This window comes from Alligator mississippiensis, chromosome 3 (genome assembly GCF_030867095.1).
Source record: "Alligator mississippiensis isolate rAllMis1 chromosome 3, rAllMis1, whole genome shotgun sequence".
Lineage (NCBI taxonomy): Eukaryota > Metazoa > Chordata > Crocodylia > Alligatoridae > Alligator > Alligator mississippiensis.
This window is the reverse complement of record NC_081826.1, coordinates 267,988,646-268,013,439: the sequence shown is the minus strand read 5'-3', so window position 1 is coordinate 268,013,439 and position 24,794 is coordinate 267,988,646. Positions and strand designations below refer to the sequence as shown.

The window sequence follows — 24,794 nt, the reverse complement described above, 5'->3', positions numbered from 1 at the left end:
GGCAGACCTGGATAGGTTGCACAAGTGGGCAGAAAACAACAGGATGCAGTTCAACAAGGAGAAATGCAAAGTGCTGCACTTAGGGAGGAAAAATGTCCAGCACGCCTACAGCCTAGGGAATGACCTGCTGGGTGGCACGGAAGAGGAAAGGGATCTTGGAGTCCTAGTGGACTCCAAGATGAACATGAGCCAGCAGTGTGACGAAGCCATCAGAAAAGCCAATGGCACTTTATCGTGCATCAGCAGATGCATGACGAATAGGTCCAGGGAGGTGATACTTCCCCTCTATAGGGCACTGGTTAGACCGCAGTTGGAGTACTGCATGCAATTCTGGGCGCCACACTTCAAGAAGGATGCGGATAACCTGGAGAGGGTCCAGAGAAGGGCAACTCGTATAGTCAAGGGCCTGCAGACCAAGCCCTATGACGAGAGACTAGAGAAACTGGACCCTTTCAGCCTCCGCAAGAGAAGGTTGAGAGGCGACCTTGTGGCTGCCTATAAGTTCATCACGGGGGCACAGAAGGGAATTGGTGAGTATTTATTCACCAAGGCGCCCCTGGGGGTTACAAGAAACAATGGCCACAAGGTAGCAGAGAGCAGATTTAGACTGGACATTAGGAAGAACTTCTTCACAGTTCGAGTGGCCAAGGTCTGGAACGGGCTCCCAAGGGAGATGGTGCTCTCCCCTACCCTGGGGGTCTTCAAGAGGAGGTTAGATGAGTATCTAGCTGGGGTCATCTAGACCCAGCACTCTTTCCTGCTTATGCAGGGGGTCGGACTCGATGATCTATTGAGGTCCCTTCCTACCCTAACATCTATGAATCTATGAATCTATGAATCTATGAAACTCAAACTTGGCTGAATCACAGTCTGATGGCTGGGGAATTGGCTCTGAGGCTGGACTCAGAGAGTGGTGGTCAACGGAAGTGAATCATGATGGTGCTCCATGATCAGTGGTGTCCCACAAGGCTCCGTCCTTGGACCTGTTCTCTTTAACGTCTTTATCAACAATGTGGATTCTGGTGTCAGAAGCAGACTGGCCAAGTTTGCCAATGACACCAAACTTTGGGGTACAGTGTCCACACCTGAGGATAGGAAGGTGATCCAGGCTGACTTGGATAGGCTGAAAAAGTAGGCAGATTCAAACCTGATGATATTCAATACCGACAAATTTAAGGTACTCCACCTTGGGAAACCTCCCCCGCCCCTGCAGCATGCTTGTAGGCTTGGCAGTGCTACGCTTGCTAGCACCAAGGCTGAAAGAGACTTGGGGGTCATGGTTGACCACAAGATGAACATGAGCCACCAATGCAATGTCGCAGCTGGTAAAGCAAATCAAACTCTGGCTTGCATCCATAGATGCTTCTCAAGTAAATCTCAGGATGTCATTCTCCTGCTGTACTCGGCCTTGGAGAGGCCACAACTGGAGTACTGCATCCAATTCTGGGCTCTGCAATTCAAGAAGGATGTGGAAAAGCTTGAGAGAGTCCAGAGGAGAGCCACGTGCATGATCAGAGGGCAAGAGAATAGGCCTTATGAGAGGCTGAGAGCCATGGGACTCTTCAGTGTGGAAAAGTGCAGGCTTAGGTGGCTGGTGGCTGTCTATAAGTACATCGGGGTGTGCATCAGGATCTGGGGGGACGTCTGTTCAGCAGAGTGCCCCAAGGGATGACAAGGACCAACAGTCACAAAGTCTTCTAAGTCTGTTTTAAGGAAAAACTTCTTTACTGTCTGAACCCCCAAGGCCTGGAATAGGCTCCCTCCAGAGGTGGTGCAAGCACTTACTCTGGACTCCTTTAAGAAGTGTTTGGACACTTATCTTGCTGGGATCCTTTGACCCTAGCTGACTTCCTGCCCTTGGGGCAGCGAGCTGGACTTGATGATCTCCTGAGGTCCCTTCTAGCCTTAATGTCCATGAAATCTATGATATGTATGAAACCTTTTGCCAACTTTATGAAGGAAAAGCTAAACACATGGCTACAAAATGGAGAATAACTGAGTAGATTGCAACACTGCTGAAAAGGATGAGTCATCAATGTGATGCAAAACCTTGAGTGGAATGCTTCTGTGCTTTCTGCCTCTGCAAAGTGGAATCAATCCAGTATTGCCATGCACAGGCCCCCCTGTGCATTTTTCACTAGTGAACTGAGAGTCTGATCTAATTCCTCTTGAAGTGAATGGGCTCTTTCCATTGGCTAAAATGGAAATTGGAACAGTTCCTCATACTTTGTTTTATTAGATGCATCATACCACGAAGACTGAAGTTCTCCTTACCAGCCTCTTTCAAAACCATTTACCTAGGTAATACATTTAATTATTTATTACTTATCTTCTATTGGCCCAACTGTATAGTTGGGAGAGCTGTTGGACAAACTTTTGGGCATCAAGTGCTCTTTCTCAAGTCTGAGAAACTTGTCAGTTCCTCACACATCCAGGTGGAATTCATAGCATTGCAAAGGGCATACAGTAGACCTTAGACATCAAGAGTAGCCAACTGGTGTCCTAAAATAAAGGCCCAAAGTGGAGTTTTAATGGGTCAGACAGTTTGTTCAGGCCTTTAGCATTGTGGTTATTTCCAGGCATCAGAAGCCATTACGTCATGATGATCACAGGGCAGCAAAGGATGGTTACATGCTAAATACTGTCCATCTGATCCTGCACACTGAGCACAGACAAAATTCCCACTAAGGAATAAGGAGCAAACTTCTATTCAGAATAAACAATAAGCATTACAGGACTGGACCTTAGATAGGCTTAAAAACATTATGTTATGTTATGTTATGTTATGTGCATAAAACATGTTTGTGCTGAGAAACAGGAACCCTGGAAAGAGCTCTGGATTTTACTCTCCAAACAAAAAAATATGGGGCAGGAGCTTCACTTTCAGGAGACAATGTGAATCCTCTGATAAAGACAAGCCAAGACGAGACTCCAGCAGCTATTGGAGCAGCACTATAAGTTCCTGAGAGCTTCCGCACTCGAGAATGGCTATTGTAAACTGCTTGTGTCTCCAGACAGAAAAGGAAGGATTGTCAAGGGGATTATCAATGTGCCTAGCATATGGTGAAAAGAGGCTGGAGGATACCCTGGTGAGGTTAGAGTCATTAAAAGTGAAATTTGGAAGCAGAATCTAGTCAATTTAGCTATGACAAAAAGAAGTAATATTAGGTGAAAAGCAATGGGTAGAAAAGAAAGGACTAAGGACAAAGGCTTAGTAATAAAGGTACAGAATCGTTGTGGAAGTGCCACACAATTTCATAGCTAAGGCTGAAATCATTTAAGAACTTTAGCACCCTGTGATGATTTTTGGTTCAGAATTACCTTAATAAAGGAAGTGAAACTCTTTGGACTTTCTACATGGTTAAATTCCACTGGCATCGTGTGTATTGGCAGCACTGAAGAAATTTGATTTAGGCAGCAGGACTGGGGACAGCTTTGTCTGTCTAAGGATTGTTGAAGACCATCATTAGCTATTGTCTAAGAACCTCCCTGCAAGTCCTGGAGGGAGCATTTCTGAGGTAAGAAGAGTATGTGAGAGTTGGGTAGTAGCTTACAACACTGTAAAGATTGCAGTCAATGCTATGGCTAGCAGAGCAGCCAGGTGAGGCTCTCTGAATTATGGTAGAGGTTTCTCCAGCTCTAAGATCATCTGAGGACTGAGAGTCTGAAAAGATGGTTGTAGCTACTGGAGTGCTTTGCTTTGAAGTTACTGCTTCAGGGCTACTTATAATTTTTTTTCTAAAAAGTATTTTAAAGTCCTTTTAAAGTTAATGCTGCTTCTTCCTTTTTGGCTTCCTGTTCTTTTTTCTGAGTGTTTCTACTTTCTATTTAATTCATGCCAGTTTCAGTTCTCTTTCTAATTCATTAGGTTTATTTTATACTTATTTGGTCATATATGTCAAAAACCCATCTGGACACCAGGAGGGTGCCCCAGAACCCTGAGTTTTTCCTTGCTGGTCCTTGCTTGTCCCAAGGAACAGACCAAAGTTTCCCTGAGATAACTCCTTCTCCCTACAAAACTCAGTTTCACTGCTCTTATATTAGACCCCCATAGCTGTGAAAAGGGAAATTCTGCCAGTTTTACGTGGCCTCCTCTTTGGGTTATGAAATATATTTTTGGTCCCCCTTTCTGTACAAAAGGCTAGCCTGGAATATCACCCATTAAGAAATTACTCTTTCCATAGGCAATCAGTAAGGAAACTAAATAACAGCTATAGCATGTAGGATAAAGGAATTACACAAGAAAAACTGGCCATAAGTTTGAAGACAGAAAAACAAGACAAGCATTCTCTTATCTGGCTACACCCTAGCCGTCCCAAAAGTTCTGCCAGTCTTTTTTGAGATCAGCATTCCTGCTGATTCTACCAGCTCTGACTGCTGAGGCCTTGGACCCTTCCTCAGCCTGAGAAAATCCAAAAGACCTGATCCTATTATACATAGACTATAAGGAACCTCCAAAACCAGCTCCCTCGCCCCCCATCAGCATTATTCAATTATTCTAATTGCTCATGAATCATAGAGACCTTCAGAAGTTTCTGGTCTCCCTGGGTGTTTATACACTTGCTCTAGGAATGGGACAGAGGGGCACTTTAATTAGAGCAGATCCAGGAGCTGCTCTAATTAAAGTGCTTGGAGCGTCACGTATATCAGCATCCCTGCACTGAAAAATGGCGGTGGGGGCGCTTTAACTTAAGCTTGTTGAATGAGCTTTAGTTAAAGCGCCCCCACTGCCATTTTTCAGTGTGGGGATACTGATATACGTGACGCTGCAGTCTACTGAAGTGTGGTAATTACCACATTCCAGCAGACTCATGCTGTAATTACAGAGCATTGGAGCAGCCTTGCTGCATGTGTATAGGTGCCCCCTGAGGCACCTGGATATCCCCTGGCTAAAGAGCCATTTCTCTCAGATGTCTTTGTTATTGAGCAGTTGATGTCCCCATTATAGGCAGACAATGCCTTGGGTGCCCAGCCTGATTATATCTTCTTCTGCCTGTGTCTGGAAGTGGCAGTTGTTTTTAAAGGACACAGACAGAAGGGACTATTTTCATCTGATCTGGTCACAGAAAGTGGTATACAGCCATGACCAAACAGAAATGCATGCCTGCAGACCGCATTCAAAAGGCTCCATCCCACAAAATTCTTAATCCTCATTGCATGTGGGTTCAGATGAACATGCTCCCAGCGCATTCTGTAACTTGTGTCTGTGGAGCTCCCTGCCTGTTGCTCTTTTCAGAATGGGAAGGTGGAAAGGGAGTGGAGGCAGTTTGATTTGGTGTTTTTTCAAACAGCACAGGAGGGTGGGTGGGTGGACTGAAGTCCCCCAAGGTAAGGAGGGTTCAATCCGCCAACCCCTCCCTCCACTTGCCCCTGCTGGCTGGGGAACCCCAAGAACAAGCTCCCTCTGCTCTCTTCCCTCTCCCATTCTAAAAAAAAAATCTGGGCACGGAGTGGGAGTGGTGTTGCTACAGACACCAGACTACAGGCTTCCAGCAAGCAGCTGGAACCCCCAACTCCCCAACCCAACAGCAAACTTCTGTTGGGTCCGGGGGATCATTGCAACTCATAGCACTTCCTGCAAAGCGCTGCGAGTTGCAACGGGGAGCTGCTCTTGTGTCTGCTCTCAAATATGGATCCCTAAGCTCCTTGGTTAAACTGCATCCAAAATCAGTGACACTTCATACAGGTTTCAGTCTTTTGACTCAGATCAAGGGAGACAGGGGGCATCTGAACCCCAAAGCCTCTGAGCTTGGGGGTTGCATGTAGGATTCCTGCCTGGATTTGGGAAGTATCCAAAGCCCCAGACCAGCTGGTCTGTGGGGGAGTATATTTGCCCAGTGGTAGGACCTCACAGACTTGACGATTGAGCTCTGCTCAATGGAATTTTGGAACTGATTTTACCTTACATATATGTGTGTGTGTGTGTGTGTGTGTGTGTGCGTGCGCGCATGTGCACGCATGTACATATATATATATATATGTATGCATGTGTAGATATATATATGTGTATATATACATATACATATATACAGCAAAAGCTGTGTTAACCAGCACCTTACAAGCTGACATGCTCTGTTAACCAGCATGCTGGCTTGTAAGGGCTTGTAAGGGAAAAGTGAAACTGGAAGTGTCCACCTTGGCACTTCTGGTTTCACGGAGCCCCCATAGCCCAGGGAAAAGCAGCCTGCGCTGCCAAGCCCCATGGCCCGGGGGCAAAGCAGGCTGTGAGGATCCCCCCTCCCTGTCCCTTGGGTCCTATGGGGCCCGTGGGAGGGGCAGTGATGCAGCAGGAGGGGCAGCAATGTGGCAGGAGGGGCAGCAACACGCCAGACGCAAAGGGACAGGCGGTGGCCCAAACAGGCAAAGACGCCTGTTTGGGCTGCTCAGTTATCCGGCAAATTTTGTTATCTGGCACCCTTGATTCCCTGTGGGTAATGGATAACAAAGCTTTTACTGTATATCTATATATATAGATCTAGATCGGGGTGGGCAGTTATTTCGGGCGGAGAGCCGCTTACCCAGTTTTGGCAAACTGTTGAGGGCCACATGGGTAGCCCTGCCCCTTGACAGGTGCCCTGCCCTCTGGTCACCATCTTGGGACCAATGTCTCAGGGTCAGTGCCAGTGGGGGCCAGAGTGGGGCACAGGCCGGCAGGGGTCTGTGGAGTCAGGTTGGGCTGCACCAGCAGGGAGAGGGGGGAACTGGCCTGGCTCCATAGAGGCCCTTCTGGCTGGGACTCTGTACTCCTGCCGCCCTGCTCTGGGCCCCACTGGCACTAGCCCTGGGACACTGGTGTGGGCCACATGCACCCGCTCATTCCCAGTGCCCCCCCAGCCCCGTGGTACAGGCAGGGGGAGCATGCAGCCCCGACACCCTGCTCCATGGCAGGGAATGAGCTGGTGCTGAGCGAGGGGAAAAGCAGCCCCTCCCCTGCCCCGTGGCCAGCACTCCCTGTTGCAGTTGCTTGCAGCCTGTGCGGGGCTGTCCTGAGCAGGCACAGGTGGGGCTGGGGCGGAGAGGCAGCAGATGTTTGCAGCTGGCCCAGGTTCTGGGTAGCTGCTGACAGCTACAGAGCCGGAGCTGGGGGAACAGGGGCTTTGGGTGGGGGCAAGGGGCAGCAGGGCTGGGGGGCAAGGGCTTTGGGTGAGGGACACAGGGCAGCAGAGCTGGGGGGCAGGGGCAGCAAGGCTGGGGGGCAAGGGGCACAAGTAGGGCATCCTGCCATGTACCCCCTACTCAAACACTGCCCGGTGCAGCAAGTGGAGGGGCCACAGGTGCTGCCACCGTGCACAGCCCTGATGGGCGAGCCCAGAGCTGGTGTGGGGCCCAGGCTGGCAGCGGAGCCGGGTTACAAACTGGTGCTGAGTGTGGGAAAAGCAGCCCCTCGCCTGCCCTTTGGCTGGCGCCCTGCGCTGCAAATGCTTGCAGCCCGCATGGGGCTGCCTGTGCCTGTTCAGGACAGCCCCACGCGGGCTGCGAGCAGCTGTAGCAGGGAGCGCCAGCCATGGGGTGGGGGAAGGGCCACTTTTCCCTGGGCCACTTTTGCCTGGGCTCCTTCCCTGCCTTCCCCCCCTGTCTTCCCTTACCTGAGGTTTCAGCGTGGGGCAGCCATGTGGTCCCAAGCCAGAAGCCCCTGCTGGGGCTTCCAGCTAGGGGGACGGGGCTGGGGGGGCCCTGCAGTTGCAGAAGCCTGCCGGGCTTCCCTTGGGTCCTATTGCCCCTGGGTCCTGTCATTTTTTACAAGAACCAAAGACAGAGAAATATTAATTTTCTAAATTTTTAGGGGCCCTGTGAGCCAGATAGAATGGCCTTGTGGGCCAGATCTGGTCCATGGGCCGTATTTTGCCCATTCCTGATTTAGATAGATAGATAGATAGATAGATAGATAGATAGATAGATAGATAGATAGATAGATAGATAGATAGATAGATAGTACAATGAGACAACACATGCCATATCAATGGAATAAACATTAGAAAATCTACATGATGCCACACAAACCGTCCTCCCCCTGCAGCCAATGGTGGGGCTCATGACACTGTTTTTTATTGTTTCCTTTCATTCTTTGAACTCTGTGTCTAATGCTCAATTTCGAATAATTTCTCAAAAAGTGCCTCTAATATCACCTTTTCTATTCAAATACTAAGGTTATTACTCTGTCACTTATTTGGGTTAACAACAGTGAGAATTTACATGGGTACAATCTGAGTCTAGTCGTACCATTTTTAGGAGTTTGGTTGCAAACGAACAATGTAAATGGTTTTGCAACCCCTGTTATTTTTGTTTTTTGCAGAGGAAGGTGCCCAAGCAATGATGGGGAGAATATTGCATTAATCTCTTAGGTTGCTATTTCTAAAGGCCAATTGAGTTAATATTTCGCTGCTTGAAGGAGAAAAGGCCTTTGTGAGTTACAGGCAGTGGCTAGAATTAAAACCCTGAGTGATTGTATGAATTATTAAGTCTACACAAAAATATCAATGATTATGAAATCCTGCTCTGATAGCTGCCCCTACAATAGGACTTTAACTGGGAATAGCAAGCATTTAGCAGCATGGTTTAATTTAAAGGGAAAACGTGGAGCTCAGATTTTGAAAACAAACAGAGATCTTTCTGGAGAATGCAACCTTTAGCACTTCAGCATTCCTCAAGTCTTTACTTTGCAATAAAAGAGGTCAATATTAGTTCCTCTTTTAAGATAACAGCAACATTCAGGGTTCTGTGTTTCCCTTACACATGCTAGTAAGACCATTAATGTGTGAAACTGACTGTTCAGTTTTTAGCAATGTCATCAACTTCATCTTCAGAAATGCAGACCACCAAAGGCAAGAAACCTTCTGTTTAACTCCAATGTGTGAATGCTATAGGACCTCACTAAACTGTGCCTTAGTAGGTGGCAAAACCACAGAATATATTTAGTGGTTCACAGTTTATAATTATATGAGCACAGAAATGTGAGTACAGGAAATTGCTCAGAGTGAAAACTGTTAGTAAAATCACACATCTCATCCTTCAGCATGAGAGCACCACATAGCATCTGGCCGTGTCCTTGTCACTAGTTAACACCAAGACTTCCTGATGAAACTCACTTCTCACTGGGACACTTCTTCCTCTTGACAGCTTCCAGATGGTCTTTTGCTAGTGCTGATGAATACGGCAGGGACAGGCTCTTGGTGTTCTTGCAACAGCTCTTTTAGGAAGGAAGAGGAGCTGGCTGGCAGTCTATAGTGAGAAAAACTACCACTGTCTTCCTGCTTCCCTTTACTTGAGCAGAAGACACTAATACACATCACCACTGTAAGAACTGAGTGCAGTCACAGCAAGAGAGCAAAGATAACTTCCCTTTCTTAGCTCCTACCCTTTCAACTCCAAATAGGTTGTTGAAGTTTTATAGCTTTTGGTGGATACTTAAGGTTCCAGATCAAATTTTTGTACCTTCTATGACCAAAGACAATGACATACAAATATAATCTTTACTGCATATAGACTATAATGCATATAGTCTTTATTGTCTTTAGTAGGACCTTAATTTTATCTTGTACCTCATATATCGATTCCTCAGCGCTCTGGGCAAGTATGTCACCAGTCTCCAGTGACAACATTCTTATCTTAGGATCTTGTTACACATTAATTTTAGGCAGCTCCTGGAGCTCTTAACCCCTGGATTGTCCACACATTAACACATGACAAATAGTTTTAAGCACACTTTAGGCAACTTAAAAGTTATGCAACTCTAGGGCAAGTTTATCTCTGATCCACGTTACCCAGTTCTTGTTTCATTAATGTGTGGCCACTACCCACAGATGAACTGCACAAGTGGCAGTCCTTCAGCATCCCAGGATTTAGTGTTCCCTCCCCCACCCTCCTGTTCTGTGTGAACTAACTTTCCACCACCTGAACTTTACTGCCCAGGAGGCAGTTCTGGCACCAAGGCAACTTCCCTTCCCAACCCCAGGAGTGGGACCTTCCCCCACAGGGGTGCAACCCAAACAGCCTTCAGAGCACATGCCAGCTAGCCAGGTCACAGGGTATGGATGGGTCCAGGAGTGGGGTGTAAGGGGGTGAGGAGGAACAAGTTAGGGGGCTGGATCAGTTCCCCATGAACTGGGGCTTTCTTCCAAGGGCATGGGCAGTAGCTCCCCAAAAGTGCCTTCCCTCACTGCTCCCACCTCCCAGCCGCCCCAGGAAGCATGACTAGTACTCCACACATCCCAATCTCAAATCCCAATTTATTAAAACATGAGACCTTCCTTAATTTACCTCCTCTTTATTTATTTTTGAGTTCTGATTTTTTAACTTATTTTTATTTTATCTTTCAGTGGTTGACTCTCTTCATTTCACCACTCTTCCCCCACCCCCATTTCCTTTCTACCTCCCATTTCATTATCCACCCCATTCTATTAACTCTCTGTCTCTCAGCTTCATGCCCCCCACAACCCAGCTGTTACCCCTCCCCACCCAAAAAGGAGGGAGGGATAGAAGCCTGTCCTGGCTCACCAGCCATGTAGGTGAGCAACTCACAGCTGTCAGGACCCTGCTTGCCTGCCCTCTAGTGGCAAGTGACAGCTGTGCAGGTGGGGACAGTCAGAGAAGGTTTTTAGCCTTAAGGTGTGACTGCTTCAAACTTCAAGGCACTACAGGCTCTAACTACAGCATAGCTGCAAGCTTTAGAGTATCTAGGAATAGCTACTTCAAGTCATAAAATGCACATGCTCTCCTGATGGAGGCTGGACATGTCCAGATCCTTTTAATCTAGCAAGTAAACTCTCCTGTTTGCTTCAGTGAATGACTGTGGGTAGGCCACATATAAGAAATACACATATGAAAGTGAAATGAGAAAAGAACCCTGATGCCAGTGTTCTATAGATTCAGCAGGTGCAGTAGAGTATTTTAGATGACTGTACTTACTTTTCCAAACACAGTGGTCAGGTATGGGAGCTAGATAGTTCCGTACAGGAGTAAGGTCTTTTACTTTGGGTAGTTCTAGGGACATCTGTTGAAAACTTTTCCCTGTAAAAAGAAATGTACTTATATATATCAGCAAACACACACTTAGAAATAATACTGCATACAACAACATTCTGCTGGCTAGTAGAATGAAAATTCTTTTGTTAATATTAAGAAAGTATGTGTCCTGGTACCTCAGCCTCATAAATCACTAGTTAAAAATGGCTAGACAGATGGTAGTAGAGAATGGCTGATTTAGTTACTGTCATTTGTTAAAATGACTTAGGGTCATTAAGTAGTGCACACAACAACCTTATGAGCTTGTGACTATCGTTTATCCATGTAGATCAGACTGCAAAATCTGGGCCTTAGCTGGTAAACTCTTTTGGCTAGGGACTATGGCTTCTTTAGTGCTGGAATAGCACCTAACATGATAGGACTTGGGCCTGGCTGGAGCTTTTGGCTGACACTTGTTCAAATAATAAACATGGGCACTGGAAGGACAAAACAAGCCAAGTATGGTATGTGTCCTTAAAATCTGCTAATCAAAGTAAAATTCCCTTCTGACCAACAAGAATATATGCTGGGAAATGAAAGGTATATAATGAATATAATGAAAGGTCAAATTTTTGGCATTGCCCTGGTATGTATTAGAGCAAAATTTAGTCCTGAAATGCTAACTGTATTCTACATTAGATGAACAATATAGAATAGTAGAGTTACAAAAGAATATCTAACCATCTTAAAGATGTTGAAAATGAATAGCATTCCTAATCTGGGAACACTGAAAATTCTGGTAATTTGCTTGTAGCTATTTCACTATACAAACCTCTGGATAGAAGAAAATACAACCCGCATATCCCAAACATTAACCCCTCTCTAAAACCTCTCTGGATTCTCCTGAAGTTCTTCTGCTTCAGTTTCCTGAGGTCCCCAGGCCACTAGTAGACTTTATTACGTGTCTCTAGCTGTCCTGCAGGACTGCAGTCTGCCTAGCCAATATCCACCCCAAGCTAACATCATATTTTCAGTTGACATGCAGGGAAGAGGGAAGGTTTCTGTAGAATTTGATGAAACACCATCTTGGGAAGTAAAGAACACAGTGCTAATGTGAACTGCCTTGGGAATAAGCTGGGTGGTCCTCAAATACACCTATGTGTTGCTATACTGTGCAAGATCAACCTGTAGAGAAAAAGCTATAGGTAAGTGAGAAATGATAGACAGAAAAAGTAGCAACTGTGCAGAAAGCACAAGGATTTTAAATTAAAGATGCTAAACTAGTTGCTAACTAGGGCAACTTTCTATGCAGCTTACTGTGCAATCTTCAAATAAGCATAGAAATAGATAAGGTGGTGCCAAATACCCATGTAAGGAAGTGCAAGAAGCAAGGATTTCTTAGGACGATATTTTTATTGGATCAACTGCATAGTTGGGATAGAGCTAGACAAACTTTTGAATGGAAGACATTCTTCCTCAGGTCTGATCAGAACAAGTCAGATACTAAGAGATATCACCCTAAGAAATCCTTGCCTCGCATAATGTCTGGATGACCATGGTCAGAACATCACTCTTATTTTACCAGGTAAGGAAGCAAAGATTGCACTCTTGCACTGACCTCCATTAACTTGAACTCTGAAGATACCTCTGGGGAAAAAAATCTCTGAATTACTGTCCCTTATGTAGATAACCACAATTCACTTCACTTGGCTTGATCTTAAAAGGGTTTGATCCAAAGCCCAGTGATGGCAAAGACAATCTATCTACTGATTTCTCAAAGACCAAAGCTGCTTTGTTTTGCTAAAACATGAAAAACACTCATACAGATTAGAGAATTTACACTCTGTTGGGAGAGTGAATGCAATGAGCTCTGCAAAGGTTTTATTTTGCACTCTATTTAGTCCTTAACCTTCTAGAAAGTGAATGCAATGTGAGTAAATACGCTGTCCCTATTTTACTCTCAATTTGCAATCATTCTGCACCAAGAAAAATGAATAGAGGAAGCTTCAAGATAGCACAGAATCAGGTCCTCTGCTTTCGTTATGGTATTCCAGCACTACCTGTTGTATTGTGATGCTTTATACTGGAAACTGTTGGTTATACTTGGTTTAATATACACATATGACTTAGATCAGGGCTGCTCAACCCTCAACCTGCAGGCAAGATCTGACCTATGGAGCCATGTGATCTGGCCCATAGGGCTCTTCAAGGATCTGGAAATTTGGTTAGGGAAGGGAGCAGCAGCAATTTATGCTGCCACTGCTCCCGCACCACCAAATTTTCAAGCCCTGTGGGTCAGATGACATGACCCTGCACATAGGATCCTGGCAGCGTGCAGGGACCCAGGGCCCAGGCAGTGGGCCTGGTCTGGCATCCACAAGGTTGAACCTAGGGTGGTGGGGCCTGATCTAGGGAATGTGTTGCTGGGGTTGAGGCAGTGGGGTCCAATTTAGCATATGCAGTCAGAGCTGGGGCTAGGGCTGGAGCAGAGAGCCCAATCCAATATGCATGGGGCTGGGACTGGGGCTGAGGCAGTGGGACCCAATCCAGTGTATGCAGGACTGGGGTTGGGATGGCAGGCCAAGGCTGTAGCTGCAATATAGTGTATGGGACTGGAGCCCAATCCAACTCCCACTGGATTGGGCTCCAGCCCAGTTTGCACTGGTTTGGGCCAACAGACTGGATTCAGCTCACAGACCCACCCAGCACCACTAATTCGACCTGCATGGCCAAATGGTTGGGCACCACTGGCATAAATGATGGAATTTTAGTATCTCAGAAGAGAGGGAAAAGTTGAGACATAATGGCTTCCAAATGAAATGATGGGTTCTAATGTGAATGCCTTCTTGTGGGTCAGAAGTTCTGAAATGAAGTAGAAATAAATGATTCTCTTTCCCAGATATTTTCTTTGGGCCCAAGGTGCATTTTCAAGTGCCATTTGTTTTCTGTATAGGCTGGCAAGGAAGTACAGTCTTGATTACAACGTGTCAGCTTTGCTTGCATTTTATTTATTGATATTCATATTATAGCTGGCTCTGTAGCTAGTTCTTAGCTTTCTTTTAGCAGCTGGATATGTGATCCCTCCCATGGGCTTTCATGTGAAACAGAAGTAACTTATGATGAATATGGCACTGTAAATTCCCCCTTCACTTTCAAAGCAGGATCTGCCACATAAATCAGCTCTTGCCCAGCAGCCCTCTCTGCCAAGATGCATTCTCTATTTGATTATAAAGCACTGCGTGTACCAAGATAAAAAAAAAAAAATAGTCCATTGTTTTATGTTACCTACTACAGCACCTAAAAGGTCCTGGGTACTGTACAAACATAATAAGGCAGAACACTGGGCCTGAGAGATTAACAATCTAAAAATAAAAATGTTTGAATAGGAACGAAGGGCTGCAGGTGGTTACACAGTGTTGAGAAACATGTGCAGCTGCTTCTCCACTTCAAACAGGGCCATTACCCATATTGCTTGGAGTTTCTATACTTTTCCCCCTTTCCACGTCACAAAGTGGATTAGGGTGTATGCTTTGCTAAGGGTATGGATGGCTGTTTTAAAAGGGGAAGGGAAGCTGCTCCTCCGGAACACACAAAATCTATAACACTCTTTTACATGTGCATGATCCTGCAGCAGTACAAGGGAATGAAATTGCCCTTTGAATGAAACAGGGTTAAAATTGTAGTGGTTTTAGCCCACATGTATTCTTACAGAATCAGGCAGATGTAACAGTTGCATTATAATTATGTATCTTTGTATTCTTTGATAGCAGTACAATTTTTACATCTGTCTATGCCTTAGGCACATGACAGCAAGGGCAATTAAAGAAAACTGCTCAGTATTTCAGTTGGCAAGAATTTCTTCTGCAATATTGCCAAAGCTCTTTGGTATCGTTAAATCATTCTGGTTCCACTCAGGACATACATTGAGACAATGCCAGCATTATGATGTATGGTAAACCTGATGGCCACCCACACCAGATTCTGCTCCTTGAATGTGTGTCAGGTTTCAGTTGACAAATTGACTGAGCTTTCATTTCCAAGAGCACACAAAAATATACCGAAAAATCCCCACTTTGATGCTACAAGTCTCAATAGCATTAGCACAAAAATATAGCTGTGGGTTTTAGAAAAGACAGACCCATATAAGGCATTACATGTCGAATTTCAGATGAGAAAATGATTTCACTGAAAAGCCTCAACATTACTTATAGCCAGAATTCAGTCCTATATTTCCAGCGGTTAGGAAATTACATGTAGCCTGTAGTCATGACTAAAAACAGGAAAAACAAGAAAAGAATATTAACATGTAATCATATCTAAAAGACCAGATATCACTTTCTCATTGGCAGCTCAAAGACCAAGTAAGGCTTTCTGAAAGGGATCTTCCTATCCAACCTGGCTGTCCAATGCAGAGTCTTATTTCACTTCTGAACTCTTAAAAACCCACTGGCAGGGCAATGCCGTGAAAACTTCTGAGGGTAAAAATCCTGCAGCTAAGTCAATGGCTCTGAAGTTCATGAAGTGAATTCAGTGCTACTTTACAGGTGGCTTTAATTACAGCAGCAGACATATTTAATCAGGGCAAACAAGTAAGCCTGGAAATCAGCAGCTCTTTTATTAGAAAAATGTAAGATAATCTCTGGGTGACACATTCCCATCAAACTGTTTGCTCTCTGCTTACATAGTGTTATTTGAATCATTTCCATGCAGGCCCTTTATGCCAGCTGGGAGAATCTGGTAATTTTTGGAAAGTTTTCTTTGTTCGACGTCAACTCAGCTTGTATACTGTGTCCTGAATCATCATGGTGCTCACACATTTTTTTATTTAATAAGTTTATTTTGTAATTGCAATTAAAAATACTCTGGATGGTAAGTTATAAACCATTTGTGGTAGAGGGATGAATTTTTCTCTACATCACATGAAGGAAGCTCCCCCTACAGTGGACAAACTATCTCCTATAGATTATACAAGTTGTATAATGACCCTGCAAAATAGATCTTTGTGCTGATACTAAGTCCCATTGAAGTCGGTGGACCTTCAAGTCAGTTCAGGAGTCCATCTAAGTGGACTCATTTAGAAGACTGAGCCTTAATTCATAGAAGATTCATGGAAAGAAAGCAACCAGGTGATGCTGTCTATCAACCAGTGTAAACTAGGAATTAGGTCTCCAATACTCTATAGCAGTGGTACCTGACCTTTTTGCCCACAGGCCAGAGCGGTGGTGCCAGGTCCCTTCCAGGACTGGATCTGGCTGGTTGGCCTGATCCAACCCTGAGGGTGGGTACACTTGGGGGCAAATCTGGTGCATGGGGTGGGCCCAGAGAGGAGCCAGTCTGGTGTGGGGGACAGGTGCAGCCACAGCCAGATTCAGTGAGGTGGCAATGGCTTAGGCCTGGACTGGGCTGATATGGCCATGCAGCAATGGCCCAGCCCCAATCCAAGGGCGTGGAAATTTGGCAGCAGGAGAACAGTGTCAGTGTTAATTGCCTAATTACTACCGCTCTCCTGCTGCCAAATTTCTCTACCTATGGGGAGCCCTGTAGGCAGTTTGGCCTGTTGGCTTGGGGTTGAACACCCTGTCTCTACAGTCTTCAGAAAAGACACAATCTAGTTTTAAGTGATGGAACACAGAAAATGTATTCTACGGTCTAAATGAGAATTCCACTGAGAAATATTTCCAGTATTTCAACTCAGTTTTCCTGTGCTCAATTTTAGCTCATTCATCTCAGAAATAACCACTTGAATACCCCTAAATCATTTCTCAGTTTCCTTTGTAGTTATTTACATATAGGCTGCAGAAAACCTGCAAGATTTGTTTCACATGGGTTATGTGAACTGGACCCAGCAGGATTTAGTCTGGAAGCAATGACAAGAGAACACTCCTTGCTAATTTACCTGAAATTTGGAATTCATGTAGTGGGAGAAATCACTGAGAGCTATGTGGGGAAAAACCATCTAAGCAGAGACATCTTGATGTAAGGGTGGTCAAGCCTTGCCACTCAGGAAATAAGCCCCACCGAAGTGACTCTTTTGTGTGTGTGACAGTCTCCTGAGCAACTATATTTCTGCTGCTGGGTCTGCAGATAACTGCTTAATGGCATCTGACACTCACATGCAGGTCTAAGGGAATTTGTCTTCTGCCTGACTTCAGACTAATAAGGCTACCTCTTTCTCCTGAAGGTATGAGTCTCATCTTATACACAAGTCCCTTTGATTCATTAGCCATCTGGTGTCCTGCACACACATGAGATGAGTCCTATTACATAGAGGAAGAGTAAACAAAAATTTAAAAATATTAAATATCAGAACTCAGACTTACCTGTTTCTTCAGTGTGGCCCTTTTCAACCTGTCAAGTTTGTAGAGATTAGAGAATATATGGGAGATATAGAACAAAGAAATTACCTGATGGAGAACTAGGCAGGGAGGGTAAGTGAGGAGGACACAAAAGCATATGGTTGGATCTTTCAGAGTTCAAAGCATTTATCATCTTATCTGAAGGAGTTGTAGTACAGACTTTATATGAGAGTATTTGGTTAGAATCTGTGCTCCAAGGGTTGTCTAATAGAGTCTGGCAGCCAGTTCTGTGATCTAACAGGTCATGTTCACTTCTACTTTTCTGAGACCTATGTGAAAAATGGTAGGTATTAGTGCTCAAGGAGACACTTGAAGTTGTACTCTGAGAAGTTGTTAAAAAAGAGCTGCCAGTTGTAATGGGGGGGAGACTTTGTGTTCTGATTGGTGGTAGTGCACTACACTCCAGCTGCTTCTTCTCTGACATGAGGTACTTTTGGGTGTCTGTGCTTCTCCTTTTGAAGTCAGCAGTGGCCACACATTCCTCAGAGAAATCTTTGCAGTTTGTTTCCATAATGCAATCAAATGTGGTGATGATATCATCAACTTCTGATGTTTCTTCTCTTTGATATCGGTCTCTATTTCTGTCTTTCTGGTTTGTTTTCTGATCATCTTTCTTTTTTTTGCAGGAGAAAACTTGGTTAAACATACTGAATTTTCCTTCCTTTTTCAGGTTTTTATTCTTCTGTGAGGGAATTTGATGAATTGTTTCAAATCTATTAGGAATTATACAAACAAACAAACAAACAAACAAACAAACAAACAGCCAAGTAAAAAAATAAGGAGAGCAGAAAGTAGAAAGCCTTTAGCATTGTTATTTAAACATAAGATTTTAAAGAAAATCTATCCCGTTTTAACACACAAAATGAAAAAGAATGATATTCAGATGAAAGTGTAGGTGTAAATTATATAGGCTGAATATAATTGTCCACATTTTATGAACAAAAATAAGCTGTATAAGTAGTATCTTCTTGTCCTACTACTGTGCTTTTTATTTGTATTAGGATGAACATATGCATTTGTTATTATTGTGTTTAATTTCTGGTACCAGTCTATGGTCAATCTGCTATTAGAAATCTGTTTGATCTGTTCTGGTTTATGCATCTATAGAACAGCTAGCAGTATATTCCAGCTGCAGAACCATTGGTAGTGATGACAATACATGAACCAAGAATAGTATGAAAAGCATTCAGGGATTTTTACAGACTAAGGGGCCTTGGTTCAATGCCATATTTGGAAAGTGTTGTTTTCCAACAGAACAGTAATTACTAACTCCAGGTCAGGGACACTGATTCAGTATAGCAAAGGGGGAAAATCACTTAATTCCATTTCTCACAATATCCTTCCCTTAGACATTGCAAATCCAATGTCTGTGAGGCCTTGAACAGCTTTCAGGAGACCTATCACAATCACAGCCAGCTCATAGACTCTGGCAGATTTAAAGGAGGCTGTTGAATAACTATAAATGAATAACTTTATAAGGAAGGAGACTATTGCTTGGCTTTGCAGATTTGCATTCATGAAATAAATAAATATATAAATAACTATTCAACATCTATGAGCAAGCCAGGATGTGGAGGTTTCAATGGCAGCAAACATAGCTTTAAGTATTTTTGCCTTTTGTAACAGGAAATAATACTATTAACTGGAAAGAATGGGGAAAAACAAAGAAATGTGACAATTCATATATGCCTAATACTGATGTGGCGAAACCTAGATAAATTAAGTTGGAGAAACTGAAATTATTACAGAGATAAATAATGGATGGTGAGCAAAGAATATAATAGAGGAGTTTTAAAAAAGAGAAAACATGTATACAGCAAGGCCTGGAATTTTAAGAGTGAAAATATCTTTTAAGCTATGGGTATGATAGCTTATTTTATCAGATGTCAAGTGACTTTAATAGAAATACAAGGCATATATTTGAGGGGAAAATTTCCCCTGAAAGTAAATTTTGTCCATAAATATGACAGTGCTCTATTGTTTTACAACTATGTGTTATTTGTTAGAAAGACTGATTGGACAGATGCTATCTAACTGCAGCAATGAACCATTCAATAAATGGATACTTTTAGCATTGGTGTTTTAGAGAAGAATTTGAACCAAGCATTGTATAGGAACTGCAGATTAATTCCTGCAGTCAGGAAGCTTTTGTACCCTCCAGAACATGCAGAGTAAGAAATGTCACTGTGTCTTTCCAGTGAAGTTCAGTTCTAGCATGTGACCTGTAGGCAAAAGCAAGAGGTGCATTATGATTGTTCCTTTACCTGTGCTCCTGAGAGAGCAGCTTGATGCACGATGTGTGCCCGCAGTACATTGCGTATGTCAGAGGAGTGTTTTCATTGATGTCCCGGGGGTTGCTATCTATCCCCAACTGTAGCAGTGTCTTTACGCAGTCTGCTTTCCCTGCTGCTGCAGCCCAATGCAGAGGTGTCCTAAGGAAAAGAAAGTGGAATACATTAATGATCACCTGAGGTATGCTCCAGCATTGCTTACTCAGCATCTGCACTGACCATCTTAATCAATTCTCAAACCATTGGTCTAGCTCAAATATATGTTCATCAGTTACCGCCATGGCAGGAGCAATAGTATAGATCTAGCTCTGCTAAGCATTAATGGTTAAAATGTTTGTATTTGTCTTACACCACCACTTCCACCATTGCTAGCACTGGTGGAAGAAGTGCCTAAAATTTCCAGTGAGGAATCTGAAAAAAATCTTTCTAGCCCCCCCCAGTCTAGGGCAGTAGTTTGCAACTTACTTGCCATAGTGGGCCACACTTGCAGCTCTCAATGCGTTATGTGGGCTGCACCCACACAACTTACTTCCTGTGTATCCTTTAAAAAATGTTTTAACAGGATGTCACATGGGCCACAGCAGTGTGCTGACTGGGCCAAATGCAGCCTCGTGGGCTGAGAACCACTGGTCTGGGGGCAAGGGGCAATGCTTTTTATCCTGACAACATGTCCTGATAGCCAGGATCAGTTCAGGATTTTACATCAATATGAGGGGGAAAGAATCCTCCCTTAGGCCACAGAGCAGTTAGTGTTGTTGCTTGGCACTTACTATTTCATTCATTAGACTGCTTTAGACCCTGATGCTACTGTGTCTCTACTCTATAGTGAAAAATGACCAACAGGTACATATAAGGGTGATTCTACTTCTCAAATCCAGTTGTCCTGGACTTTTCCCATGATCCTCTACAGACAAGAACCTTTGTAGCCACAGTAAAAGGGGAAAGATTTCTGCTTAGTGACTAGAAACTAATATTTGGCCTCACAGGTGTAACATTCCCTGCAAAAAAATTATGAATTTACTTTTAATTAAAGCAACCTGCAAAGCACAAAACAAGCTGAATAGGAAGGACTGCATAGGAGGACAGCTGAAAAATATCAATTCATGTATGACTCCCCAGCAGACAGTAAATGAATACAGTGTAACTTTCAGATAGCTGCAAAAGAGAATGGAATTAAATGGAAACCTATTATGGTTTTGTGAGCTACCTCCATCTCCAAGGTAGCATCCCTTTTACAGAAAGCCAAGAAAATTTAATAGAAAATCATCTCTCTGATAGAATTATTTTGGATGATTAAAAAACCCTATGGAAATGTATCCTTTCTCCTATTACATTTGAAAGATCTTTGGGGATACATTTGATAGAAACCCATTGATTTAAAGTTCTGTGAGAGTTTTTGCATAAGGGATTTTTTGATTATTATTATCTAAAGGCCCAAGCCTTTAGACTGAAGACAATGAGACTTATACTTTCATACTTTCATAGTCTCATAGTATCTAGGGTCAGGAGGGACCTGAACAGATCATCTAGCCTGACCCCCTGCCACAGGCAGGAATGAATGCTGGGTTCACAAGACCCCAGACAGGTGATCGTCCAACCTCCCCTTGAATTTGCCCAAGGTAGGGTGAGGACCACTTCCCTGAGCAGTTGGTTCCAGATTTTGGCCACCCTAACGGTAAAATATTGCCTTCTGATCTCTAACCTAAACCTATTCTCCATCAGCTTATTACCATTGTTTCTTGTCACCCCAGGTGGTGCTGGGGAGAAAAGGGCTCTTCCTATTTGCTGCTGATCTCCCCTGATGAGCTTGTAGGCAGCCACCAGGTCCCCCCTCAGCCTCCTCTTCCTGAGGCTGAACAGGTTCAGGCCCTTCAATCTCTCCTTGTAGGGCCTGTGTTGCTGCCCTCTCACCAAGTGGGTGGCCCTCCTCTGAACCCTGTCCAGGGTGGCCACATCCCTTTTGAAGTGTGGCGCCCAGTACTGGACGCAGTACTCCAACTGCAGCCTGACCAAAGTCGCATAGAGGGGGCATATCACCTCTCTGGACTGGCTTGAGATGCACCTTTGAATGCATGACAAAGTATGGCTGGCCTTGCTCACTGTGGTCTGGCATTGGCGGCTTGTTCATCTTGGAGTCAATAATGACTCCAAGATCCCTTTCCTCCTCTGTGCTTTCAAGAAGGGAACTCCCCAGCCTGTATGTATGCTGTGGATTCCTTCTCCCAAGGTGCAACACCCTGCATTTGTCTACGTTGAACCCCATCCTATTCTCATCTGCCCACTTTTGTAGCCTGTCTAAATCTAGTTGCAGCCTCTCTCTTCCTTCAAGTGTGTCCACCTCGCCACGCATCTTAGTGTCATCTGCAAACTTGGACAGCGTGCTTTCCACCCCCTCATCCAAGTTGTTGATGAAGATGTTAAACAGTGTGGGCCCGAGGACCGAGCCCTGGGGTACCCCACTGCTCACATCTCGCCAAATTGAGTACAACCCATCCACCACTACTCTCTGGATGTGCCCCATCAGCCAATGTTTTACCCATCCAACTGTGCAGGCATCAATGCCACAGTCGCTTAATTTATTGATGAGGATGGGGTGAGAGACAGTGTCAAAGGCCTTCTTAAAGTCTAGAAAGACTATGTCCACAGTGACACCATCATCCAAGGATTTAGTTACTTGGTCATAAAAGGCAATCAGGTTGGTCAGGCAGGACCCGCCTTTGATGAACCCATGCTGATTGCTCCTGAGCATAATCTCCCCTTTATGGGGAGTAGGAAAAATCAGTCCATAATCAGACTGGCAGTCCTTTGATTCTGGACTCATCAATGGCAAAATGTCTATTGACTTCAATGGAAGCAGTATTGGGATGCTAAAGAAGAAAAAGGAAGAACTTCTAACATGTACGGGATAAAGTCCGGAGGTTCTTGGAAGAATGGAACTTGGGGATCCTCAGCACTTTGGAAGATCAAGCTCGAACATCTTAACATTACTGAAGTTGACAGGCTGAGTCCATGGAAGTTGGTCAGAGTTTTGATTTCAACGAGGGTAAGATTTCATACCAGTTGTGAACTCATGCTGTGCTGTTTAGGAAGGAAGGACAAATCCATTTTAATGAATCAAATGATGATATACCTCTGTCTTGTATACCCTACCATAAATATAAGGTTAAAATACCTTTATATTAGAGAAAGAGGTAGTTAGCTATGGTAGCCTGAAGTCAGACAGAAGGCAGGATAGAATTGCACCTCACAGACTAACTGAATAAGAGATACATAAGCTTCCATAAGCAGCAGCTCACTTCATCAAAAGATAGGCATGCTCTGCATGTCCCTTCCTAGCATCTGATGAAGTGAGCTGTTCCTCACAAAAGCTTATGAAACTTTGATTCCGTTATTCTATATGGTGCAACTTTACCCCGCTTTCTGCCTACTTTTATATTAGTCACCTAGTAGTCATTTATATTAGTTATTGTAAGGTAAGCACAAAAGGCCTCATTTGCAGAGTTGTTGAGTATATATACTTCTCAGCAATCCACTTTCATGAAATAGGTTGTGGCCTCTGTAACAGGAAACGTGACTGTTAAACAGTCTTAGCTTCAGGTTAAGACAATGGGAACAGGGGCTTTCCAGCACTTTCAGTACGTTTCCATGGTTACCTGTCATCCACATCAAGGGCCTGCAGGTTGCACTCTGAGATTTTAGCCAGCTCGCTGATAATATCACTATAACCTGCAGCAGCAGCGATGTGCATACATGTCTTGCCATTTTCATCATCATAGTTTATTATTGATGGACCCTGGTGATGGTCCAGGATGATGGAACACAGAACCTTGTTTCCACTCTGGAAAGCAAGTAAAGGGAAAATAAGTATTTAATAATGAAGCATACTTCATACTGAACTCTCTATGCCATGAAAGGAAAAAATACAATAATGGCATTCTTTATTTATTTCAGGTTCCAGTGGCATGGCCAGCCCTGATGGTTCCTGCCTCCTGCCAGAAGCTGGGTCTGCTCTGTGAGTTTCCTAGAACATTTCTGGGCACTGGAGAAATAATAAATAATGTAACACAAGCTGAAAAAGGGCAAAGAAGTGACAGACTCTAAATGACTTTTAATTACATATTTTAATTTCATACAGTATTTACATATGGAGTTAATTATATTTTAAAATCTAAATTAATATTGTCTAAAATGGCTTGGATGTTATAGGAAACACACAATTTAGAGCATGATGAACTGTATTTAGTATATAATCTAAAAAGCATGGAAACATAGTGATGGAAGGGACCTCAGGGGGGTCATCTAATTCATTTAGCCACCTCCTCTCCTTTAAGTATTCCTAGACCATCAATAGCATGTTTGTTTAAGCTCTCCAAAGAAGAGGGTGCCACAGCTTTCTAAGGCAACCTATTATGGTGCTTGACTATATTTATGGAGTTAGAAAGCTTTTTAAAAAAAATAACCTAATGTCTCCCTTCCTGGAAATCAAAATGATTATTTCTTGTCCTGCTTTTGGTAGACAGAGAACAATTGATTACTAACCTCTTTTTAACTTTTTTACATATTTGTAGGCTGTTCCCATGCCTATCCTCAGCCTTCTCATTTCTAGTCTAAATGAACCCAATTGTTTCAAGCTCTCTGCAAGATTCTGAAATGCTGCTCGTTCTTGTTTTTCTCCTTTGGATTCTCTCCAGTTTCTTAAAGGATGGTGCCAAAAACTGGACACTATAATCAAGCTGAGTAGGAGAGATTAGTTATTAACTCTTGCTTGTTACCTAACATTTCTGTGAATACACCCAGAATGAAATATGCTGCCATTGTAACAGCATTAAACCCATTTCTTTTCTCAAACACTGTTATCTAACTAGTTACTCCCCCTTTGTATTTGTGCCTTTGATGTTTTCTTCTTAAGTGTAGTTCTTTGCACTTGTCTCTATTGAATTTTATTTTATTGATTTCAGATCATTTTTAAACTAATCTAGATAATTTTGAAATCTACTCTTGTCCTCCAAAGAGCTTGCCACCTTGTCTCAATGTGGTGTTATCAGCAAAGTTTATAAGCATGCTCTGTATTCTAGCATCCAAACCATTAAGGAAAATATAGACTAGAACCAGGTCTGGGAGAAATCCTGGTGGAACCTGACCAGATGTCTCACTTTGAAGATGTTTTCTTCTTGTCGTAAATCATAAATACATAAAGTAGTAAGAC

General features: G+C 43.7%; 1 protein-coding gene across 1 annotated transcript in view; it reads right to left on the bottom strand.

The window, feature by feature from the left end:
- Positions 1-24,794, bottom strand: part of ANKRD55 (ankyrin repeat domain 55) — a 91,693-nt gene that overhangs the window by 6,508 nt on the left and 60,391 nt on the right. The window contains exons 7-10 of the mRNA XM_006274481.4: positions 23,242-23,426; positions 19,562-19,729; positions 17,346-18,010; positions 10,906-11,007 (exon numbers count right to left, since the gene is read on the bottom strand). Coding sequence (XP_006274543.2) covers positions 10,906-11,007; positions 17,346-18,010; positions 19,562-19,729; positions 23,242-23,426 — 1,120 coding nt within the window. The remainder of the gene's footprint in view (positions 1-10,905; positions 11,008-17,345; positions 18,011-19,561; positions 19,730-23,241; positions 23,427-24,794) is intronic.